This window comes from Saimiri boliviensis, chromosome 18 (assembly GCF_048565385.1).
Source record: "Saimiri boliviensis isolate mSaiBol1 chromosome 18, mSaiBol1.pri, whole genome shotgun sequence".
Classification (NCBI taxonomy): Eukaryota; Metazoa; Chordata; class Mammalia; order Primates; family Cebidae; genus Saimiri; species Saimiri boliviensis.
In genome coordinates this window covers 47,679,385-47,689,738 of record NC_133466.1, presented here as the reverse complement: position 1 = coordinate 47,689,738, position 10,354 = coordinate 47,679,385, and the positions used below count along the sequence as shown (strand labels likewise).

General features: G+C 41.1%; 1 protein-coding gene across 2 annotated transcripts; it reads right to left on the bottom strand.

The window, feature by feature from the left end:
* Positions 1-1,697: 1,697 nt before the first annotated feature.
* On the bottom strand, positions 1,698-3,305 carry LOC141582050 (protein FRG2-like). 2 transcript variants are annotated; one of them, XM_074389407.1, is made up of 4 exons: positions 3,128-3,305; positions 2,791-2,868; positions 2,492-2,569; positions 1,698-2,197 (listed from the first exon to the last, which is right to left on the bottom strand). In XM_074389407.1, exons 1-4 carry the CDS (start codon positions 3,303-3,305, stop codon positions 1,698-1,700), a joined length of 834 nt encoding a protein of 277 aa, XP_074245508.1. The 2 variants fall into 2 exon arrangements, with proteins under 2 accessions (XP_074245508.1, XP_074245509.1); XM_074389408.1 differs by having other exon boundaries at positions 2,791-2,865.
* Positions 3,306-10,354: the final 7,049 nt, after the last annotated feature.

Genomic DNA, 10,354 nt, shown 5'->3' with positions numbered 1-10,354 from the left:
TCTCTCTCCATCCCTGCCTTTCTCTGTCTCTGTTACTCTATCTCTATTTTTTCAACATTATATGATCCAATCGTGTGTGTCAACTTTTTTTTAGCAATAAAGTTTATTTTCATTAATGTATGTACATTGTTATTTAAACACCTTATTTATGTGTGTGCATTTGTTTATTAGATGTAAATCTATTTCAGATTTATTCTACAGCATAGTGTAAGCATAACTTTTACAAGCAGTGTCAACCCAAAAATTGCGTGACTCACATTACTGTGATTCTTTTCTATTGCAGTGGTGAAGAACAAAAGCTCTATATCTCCAATTGATATCTGTGTATTATCACTGAATTGGCCCCATTTACTGGAGGGATAGAACACTATTCCCTGAGAGCTGTGGGCTGTGGGGAGGTCAGGGTTAGGATGATGCAAAAGTGAAGATAAGACAGTCTCATTTTCACATCTATGGTAAATACAAATTCCATATGGAAGACAGACAAATTATCTTTAAATTTAAAATTCCAAACAACATTAATGTTTATTTCATTATTACAGTAAATGAAAGTTATAAAGCAACCAAACAAATAATACACTTACACAGTGAAAGATTGTATGTCAGTGTAAAATACAAGTACAATATATGTCAAATATAACAAAATATGCTGTATTGAAGTATATTATGAAGTCTTCATACTCTGTAACACAGTATGATCAATTGAAATGTGTAAAATACAATTTAATTTAAATTTAGGATGTTTAAAATAAAAATACATGAGGCAGGTGAAAAAATAAGTACAACCATTTACCGTTTAATATATCTTGACTTAAATTGTACGTAAAATATTAAAAGTAAACCAATTACATAGTAATTTTACTACAATTATATCAAACTAAAAATGTATAAACATTTTCCCACAGGTAATGCTAGTCTTGGTTTGTGGATATTAGGACTCCTTGGGTTCAGGCTGGAGGAGTAAGAACCTACAACCATTTCTGAATTAAAAGAGGAGCAATTTCTTGGTAAGGCAGTTCGTGCCTGTAGTCCCAGCACTTTGGGAGGCCAAGGCTGGCAGATCACTTGTGTTGAAGACCAACCTGGCCCACATGACAAAAATCTGTCTCTGCTAACAATATAAGGAAAAAAATTAGCCAAAATTCTGTCTTTACTAGCAATACAAGAAAAAAAAAAAATATATATATATATATGTACATGCCTTTAGTTCTAGCAACTTGGGAGGCTGAGGCATGAGAATTGTTTGAACCTAGGAAACGAAGGTTGCAGTGAGCTAAGATTGTGCCACTGCACTTCAGCCTGAGTAACATAGCAAGACACTGTCTCAAAAAAGAAGGCATATAATTTTATATTTACTTTCCTAAAATCTAAAATATGCAAATAATATGATTACATTATCATATTTTCCTGATTACATATAAATGCATGACTGTCATCAGATATCCAAAAGGCACCAAATGTCTAACATGAAGTATAAAATCAGCCTGTAGCCTTAGCCCTCTGCAAAATGCAGGGCTTACCATTCTGAGTATATTGTTCAAGTTTCTTTTCTGTGACTGCTTCAGGTTCTGTCATGTATTAACACCGTGCATCTAAAATCGTCACTGCTGGTCATCTGGAAGAGTCAGAAGTAGCAGGTCCGTGTTCTCATTCCCAGAGCTGCATCCTCTGCTGAACAGGGTCAGGGTGCTTGCAGCTCAAGCCTCATCTGATCCACTGACAGGCTCAGTTATCTCCTGGCCAGGGACAGGGTGGACTTCTCTATCTAGGGGTGAATCCCCAGGATCAGGCAGTGTGTCTGGGACAAGCCAGTCCTCAGCGGGGAAGGCATAAGCTGCCTGCATGGCCATGGCATAGAAGGTCTGCACATGAGCACACAGAGCCCCCCGGAGCTGAGTGAGCCATGTGAACTGCTCCCAGGTCAGTGGAGAATGGATGAGCTGTGCCCACACCTGGGCTAGGTCTTGATAAATAGCCTCTGATATAGCTCGCACGGAGGTCACCAAGCTTTTTTGAAGTGACGGTGGTTGAACTCCTAGTGCCTGAGACCTGTGCTGCTTGCTGTGTCCAGTGTGAGCCCTCAAATGTCTCCTATGGTGGGTATGACAGGTCTCCTGGATTTCACTGTTGTGCACAGCAGTGGAGAACTTCGACTTTTTTTTCATTGTTGAGCTGCGCTCCTCTTCTGGACAGTTCCCTACAGAGAAAGCATGTGAGAGACTCGCCAGAACAGTTCCCACAGACCCTCATTTCTGGAAACTCCTGTGTGCTCAGGTAAACCCCACTTGTCTCTCCCCCTGGAATAAAGTGAGGCTGAACCCCTTCTGAGTCCCCAAATATATTCTGGATGCTAAGATCTCAAAAATTTTCTTGTCACTAAATAATTCTCTTCTTGCTCAAGCCTCGTATAAAAGTTTTCTAATTATTTGCCCATTGGGGCAAAATAAAACAAAACAAACACCACCACCAACAAAAAACACCAGGATCCTACCTGCTCTGTCTTGGCAGCTCTCCTTGGAACTGATTGTTCTTTTCCTGCAATTTCCCTGACATGAGCTGGACTCTGGTTCTGTGGATACAATGAGAGTTTGAGAAAGTGCCTCCAACTGAACACCCTGAAATTCAAAGTCCATCCTGGACACTCAGGAGCTCAGGTTACCACCAAACCCCACTGTTCTTCAGTGTCCAAAATCTGTCCGGCTCTGGCTGCCAAGGAGCTACCCGTTTCCTTGCTAGGGAAGCCTGTGGTGCTGCCCTGTCCCTTCCCACCTTGAAAGAGTCAGATCTTACCTGATCCAGCAGTGTTGTTTCCGGCGTTCAGTGTGGTTTCCTCAGAATTCTCCTCATTTGGATTGGGCTCCGATTCTACTGCAAAAGAAAGTTTAAGTAACTCACCTCTCCCTAGACAGAGTCCCATAGTCTATCTCTGATGCATGTGTGCGGACAGTCTTCCAAGTGAAACTCTTCTGCCAATGTCATGAATGAACACATTTCTCAAAGCCCTCTGAGGATACTAAACCATTTCCCATCCCCAATCTCAAAATAAAACCCTAACAAAGACACACAGCTCAGTATCTCTGATTCCAGCCCTCCTTCCAGCCTCCATAGAAACAGCCCAAGGGCTTACCTTGCGTTTGTATGTGCTTCTCATTGGATTGAGAGGAGGTGGTGTTGTCTTTTCTTTTGAATGGTTTCTTCTCATCTGAGCCCTTTTCTGTAAAGGAGATCTGCTGGAAATGGGGCTGGACTGTGGAGCTTTGGATAGAGGAGCAGTGGAGATCAGAGTCTTCATTTCCCCTTCCCATGTTGAAGCTCAAGTGAAAGGTGCTCTCTCTTACACGTCCAAATGCGGAGTGTGGGTTAGCTGACTGAACTTGCCTTTTATACCTCCCTCGGCTGGGCGTGGCTTACTCTTATTGGCTGAACAGTTTTTTCCTTTCTATTGCTTATTAGAGCCTCAATAAGAAGTTTCTTACTGTAGTTCTGCGGGGGACCTAGACACAGTTAAAAGGAGACATTTTCAGAATCCTGTCATAGTGTCAAGAAAACAAAGAACCAGGAGCACATGGATCACAAGATCGGGGAATGATTCCTTCTGATTTCTGTCTCAGTTCCTATGCAAGTATTTATGACCCTGTTCATCGTTCAAAATGCAGAATTAGACATACTTATATTGACACATGTTATATATTTTGCACAGAAAGAGAATTTATTATACATAGTGTTAAAATTATATACTTGGATATTGTCATTTCTTTAATGCTTGGAAACAACAAATGTCAAATTTTGGTTGATTGTATTAGATTCACACAAACGTGATAAAGTGCAAATGCAGAGAAAAACTAAATACCAAATAAAATGACCCTACCTACCTTAAAAATGAGGAAGATAATTAGATTACATGCGAGAAAATTGAATAATTAGGTTAGAGCCAAAGCTAACCTAATCAGCCCCTGATTTCTGAGGTAGCAAAAAGTCTAGGTGGAAAATCTTGCCCCCTTTCTCACCCTTCTTCGGTCCTCCCGGGAGCACCACTGTGTTCTATGGAATTTATTCAGCCTCCCTGGTATAAACGGGCTTGGTTCCTAATGGTAACTCAACTGATCACAAGAAAAACATTCAGCTCTTGTTTTCACACAGCAGACAACACCTGAATCCCATCAGAGCCCACATTGTTTCTTAACATCCACCTTCAATGTACACTCCAGAGCAGCCTCTCAAAACTGCCTCAGCGAGACAGGACAAGGTGTGGTGGAGCTCCAGGTTCAGAACAGCTGCCGCATCACTTCCTACTGCAGAGTCTGCCTCTGCTGGTCAGAGCCCTCGAACTATAGAAGGCTTAGTCTATGTCCCAGCAAGTGTTCCCTAAAAGGACCTTCTTGTCTCCCCCTCTCTGAGACATTCTATGTTAGGGAGTACTCAGCCTCCAGTCCCAAATGACTCGATTGACTGAGGAACTGATTCTCTGGGGAGGAGAAAGACAGGGGAAGAGACTGTGTTGGGCGAGTCTCTGTTTTCCCAGCTGTGCAAGTAGTAGAACCAAAAAAATAATAATAATAATAATAATTAGTGGTGGACAGACACTACCTAATGAAATTGTCTGAATGTAAATGGAACGTATCATAGCAACATTATGTATTATAATATGATATATAAAATTTATTTGACCTATAAATGCCTTTTGAAAGATTACAATATAACATTATATAAAATGTTGTCAGGTAATTTTATTTAAAAATTGAGTCAAATTTTGTAGCAACATTAATGTATAAACTTGATAGAAAGCTAGGGAAATTATCTGCTCTTGTGTAAATGACTGCTTTTTAGCTAACTCTGTAAAAGGTGTGAAGAGAGGTCTGCTACTTACTTAATGAGACATCAACTTCCAAATCTTTGCTGTTTTTAATCAATGCCCTCTCAAGATATGAGAATATTTTACTGAAAGAAACCATTTTCATAGATATCATAAGAATTTTATTTTAGTTAATAAATTATTATAACATTTATTGTTTATTAATAGTTTATGTCATTGTTAAAATATACTTAGCTAAGTCAATTTATTCAATTTTTATTTATTAAATTCTATTTATTTTAGATAAAAGAGACCCTGTAGCTGTCATATGCTGTACTGTGTTAGAAAGACAAATTATCAGGCAAAATTCAGGCCTGACCAGTCATGGTGGCTCACACCTATAATCTCAGCACTTTGCAAGAGCAAGCTGGGTAGATCACCTGAAGTCAGGAGTTTGAGACCAGCCTGGCCAACATAAGGAAACCAAGTCTGTACTAAAAATACATTAAAAAACCTGGGTGTGGTGGTGCATGTCTGTAATCCCAGCTACTCAGAAGGTTGAGGCAGGAGGATCACTTGAACCTGGGAAGAGGAGGTTTCAGTGAGCCAAGGTCACACCACTGCACTCTAGCCTCGGTGACAGAGCAAAACTCTGTCTTGAAAAGAGAAAAAAAATCAGACCTGTTTTTATCAAAATCTAGATTTCAAATAATGTTTCTAGGTGTTCCCATTCAATAAAAACCTAAATCAAAACAAACAAAAAATTTCTAGATAACTCTCATGCATATTAATAATTGTGAAATTGGGTACTTCCATTTTTTAGAGAGGGATTGTTTATATGGATGTGCTGATGTGTCAAACACATACAGTTAAGATTGTACCTTTTTTTTTTTTTACAGAGTCTCACACTGTCACTCAAGTGACAGCTTTGACCTCCCAGACTCCAGTGATCCTCCCATGTCAACCTCCCAAACAGCTGGGACTACAAATGTGCACCACCATGTCCAACTAATTTTTAAAAAATCGTTGTAGAGATGAGGTCTAACTATGTTGCCCCAGTGAGGTCTTGTTATATTGTCCAGGCTGGTCTCAAACTCCTGAGCTCTGGCTCCCAAAGTGATGGGGTTACGAATGTGAGCCCAGCCAAGATTAGACCTTTCAATGAGTGCATATCTTATCTCAAAAAAATAAAAAACCTAATTAAAAGATAAAGTCTGAATTAGAAGTGGATTCACATTAATAATTTTTAATTTTTGTACTACTTCTGTTAAAAGAGGGATTGTTTATATGGGTGTGTTTCTTTGTAAAAACCTAGTTAAGATTGAACACTTCTCCTTTTTTAGAAACAGTCTCACTCTGTTACCAGGCTGATGTGCTGTGGCACAATCACAACTCACTGAAGCCTCAAACTCTAAGGATCAAGGGATCCTGCTAGGTCAACATCCCAAGTAGCTGAAAATATAGGCGTGTACCACCATGCCTGATTAATTTTTAAAAATTTTAGTAAGGCCGGGTGCGGTGGCTCAAGCCTGTAATCCCAGCACTTTGGGAGGCCGAGGCGGGTGGATCACGAGGTCGAGAGATCAAGACCATCCTGGTCAACATGGTGAAACCCCGTCTCTACTAAAAATACAAAAAACTAGCTGGGCGTGGTGGTGCGTGCCTGTAATCCCAGCTACTCAGGAGGCTGAGGCAGGATAATTGCCTGAACCCAGGAGGCGGAGGTTGCGGTGAGCCGAGATGGCACCATTGCACTCCAGCCTGGGTAACAAGAGCGAAACTCCGTCTCAAAAAAAAAAAAAAAAAAAAAAAAAAAAAAAAAAAAAAAAAAATTTTAGTAAAGATGTGATCTCACTATGTTGCCCAGGCTGTTCTCAAACTCCTAACCTCAAATGATCCTCCTGCCTTGTCTTTCCAAAGTGATGGAATTACACAGACTTAAGCCATTGTGCTCAGCCGAGATTTTACCTTCAATGAGCACGCATCTTATATCACACACACACACACACACACACACACACACACACACGCACAAAATAAAGAACAAAGCAGGAGGCATCACACTACCGGATTTCAAACTATACTACAAGGCTACAGTAATCAAAACAGCATGGTACTGGTACCAAAACAGAGATATAGACCAATGGAACAGAACAGAGGCCTCAGAGGAAATACAACATATCTACAACCATCCAGTCTTCGACAAGCCTGACAAAACAAGCAATGGGAAAAGGATTCCCTGTTTAATAAATGGTGTTGGGAAAACTGGCTAGCCATGTGCAGAAAGCAGAAACAGGACCCCTTCCTGACACCTTACACCAAAATTAACTCCAGATGGATTAAAGACTTAAACATCAGACCTAACACTATAAAAACCCTAGAAGAAAATCTAGGCAAAACCATTCAGGACATAGACGTAGGCAAGGGCTTCATGACCAAAATGCCAAAAGTAATGGCAACAAAAGCCAAAATAGACAAATGGGACCTAATCAAACTCCAAAGCTTCTGCAAGGCAAAAGAAACAGTCAGTAGAGTGAATCGGCAACCAACAGAATGGGAAAAAATTTTTGCAGTCTACCCATCTGACAAGGGGCTGATATCCAGAATTTACAAAGAACTAAAACAGATCTACAAGAAAAAAAAAACAAACAAGCCCATTCAAAAATGGGTGAAGGATATGAACAGACACTTTACAAAAGAAGACGTACAGGAGGCCAACAAAAATATGAAAAAATGCTCATCCTCACTGGTCATTAGAGAAATGCAAATCAAAACCACATTGAGATAGCATCTCACACCAGTTAGAATGGCGATCATTAAAAAATCTGGAGACAACAGATGCTGGAGAGGATCTGGAGAAATAGGAACACTTTTACATTGTTGGTGGGAGTGTAAATTAATTCAACCATTGTGGAAGACAGTGTGGCGATTCCTCAAGGACCTAAAAATAGAAATCCCATTTGACCCAGCAATCCCATTACTGGGTATATATCCAAAGGATTATAAATCATTCTACTACAAGGACACATGCACACGAATGTTCATTGCAGCACTGTTTACAATAGCCAAGGCCTGGAACCAACCCAAATGCCCAACGATGATAGACTGGATAGGGAAAATGTGGTACATATACACCATGGAATATTACACAGCCATCAAAAACGATGAGTTTGCGTCCTTTGTAGGGACATGGATGAACCTGGAAACCATCATTCTCAGCAAACTGACACAAGACCAGAAAATCAAACACCACATGTTCTTACTCATAGGCGGGTGTTGAACAATGAGAACACATGGACAAAGGGAAGGGAGCACTACACGCTGGGGTCCGTTGCAGGGAAATGGGGGAAGGACGGGGAGGTGGGGAGGTGGGAAGAGATAGCATGGGGAGAAATGACAGATAGAGGTGAGGGGACGGAAGGCAGCAAACCACACTGCCATGTGTGTACCTATCCAACAATCTTGCATGTTCTTCACATGTACCACCAAACCTAAAATGCAATTAAAAAAAAGAAATAGCCTTTTGAAGTACCACAGGACATTTGTCTGGTTGTTTTTGTTTAGGTTAACATACCAGCAATTATTTTTTTTTGACTTCCTGACAAAAATTATTTGGATTAAAAAGTGGTTTTTATCCAAATAATTCAACTACTCTACTCCATCCCTAAGCTACTTGCATGGAAGGAAAAAGGAGGAAAAAGCCAGTACTGTGACTGCCTATGCTTCCCCCAGCATGGCCCCCTGTGAGACGTGGGGCAGCGGAGACCAGGAACTGTTCAAGGGCGCCAGGTCCCGTCTGTCTGCGCTCACTTTCCTTCCTCAGGTACTCGCATAGCGGGGGATGGCACCGACTTTACCTGTTGCTGCAGCTCCTTGGTGAGCTGGCCCTGGTCATGGAACAGGAACTGTGGGGTCAGAACAATAGAGGGCTTCACCACCTGCAGAATGGGAACAGAAGCTCATGATGAGGGCCAACCTATTCGATAATTAAATGTTTTTAAAAGTTTCTTGAGTGGAAAAACAAGGGGATGCTTGAGTCTATAGTGGTCAAGAGCATGGGGGCCTCAGAAAAGGTCAGAACCAAATTCAAATTCCTGTACTTTGAATTTCTATTTCATGCCATGGAAAATTAATTTACCCCTCTTCACCTGAGTTTCCTTTTGTGTGAAATGGAAACAATTTCATTCCTCATTCAGTTTCTGTCAAGGATTCTAAAACACCCAACTCATTTAAATGTATCGTCATTTCTGTCATAACTAGTGGGATCAATTTCACTATTATTGGATACACAGTTCTGTGCCTGAAACCTACAAAAAAGAAAATCTTACGTCTAAAAAGTGTCAGTGATTTATCATCGTTATATTATTAATCATAACTGTGTTTAATCCACAAGGCCTTGTGCATGGCAGGTGCTCAACAAACACTTGTTCAATCAATGCATGTGGGCTCTGCAGCCACACTGTTTAGGTTCTACTCGGCCTCTACCACTCATTAGCTGAGTGATGTGAGCAAGATAATTCATGTCTTTATGTCTTCGTGTCCTTCTCTATAAAAGATATATAATAAGAATCCCCAGCTCCTTAGGTTGTTGCCGGGGGTGAGTAATTTGGCAAATAGTAGGGGCTTGTTAAATATTAGCTGTGATGAACTCCTTCCAAATCGTCCTTTTCAGAGCCACAGACGAGGTCATAGTGCCCCCTGGTGACCCTAAAGTGTAAATACACATGATCACCAATACGCTCTCCTTTCACCACAGGTCCAAGACTGAGTAGTTACCTCCTGGAGGTTTCTGCTGCATCTGCCTTCTCAGTGCTCACATAAAGACTTTTGTATTTTTCTCCTCACATTACCGCAGATGGGGTTCAGGGTGCCCAACACAGAGGGTGATCCACACAGGGCAATGACCACCTGTGCCAGCCCTGTGACATCGCTGGAGGACCACTGTTCCTTCCTTCTCATGTTCTGGGTAGATGCCAGGGGTAGGGTGACCCATACCCTCGTTTCTTGCTTTGGAGAATCACATTTTCTTTTGGCAAGGAAGGCAAAAGTAACAGGAAGCCAGAGACCCGTGATCTCTCTGTGTCACAGGTTCAAACTACAAAGACCTGAACACTATGCTAAAAGCCCAAGGCTTGGGTGCTCCCCAGGGCTTCTCACCTCACGGCCTCTGCTGAGGGAGGATGAATACTATGTCCTCCTCCCAGAGCTTTGGGAGCTTGTAGCAAGCAGCCTTCCTAGCACAAAATCTTTTGGAAACCTCGAACTGTGTCTAAAACATTCCTGCACATTTTGCATCCTATTTCCCATATGTCAGCATGTTTTAGTAAAAACAAAAACAAAAAAAATCAATTTCCTAAATATGCAAGATAAATTAATACTGTAGAACAATGTGACTTTTAAAAACATGTTATTTAGGCTGGGCATGGTGGCTTATGCCTGTAATCTCAGCACTTTGGGAGGCTAAGGTGGGTGGATCACCTGAGGTCAGGAGTTAGAGACCAGCCCGACCAAAAAGGAGAAACTCTGTCTCTACTAAAAATACAAAATTGGCCGGGCATGGTG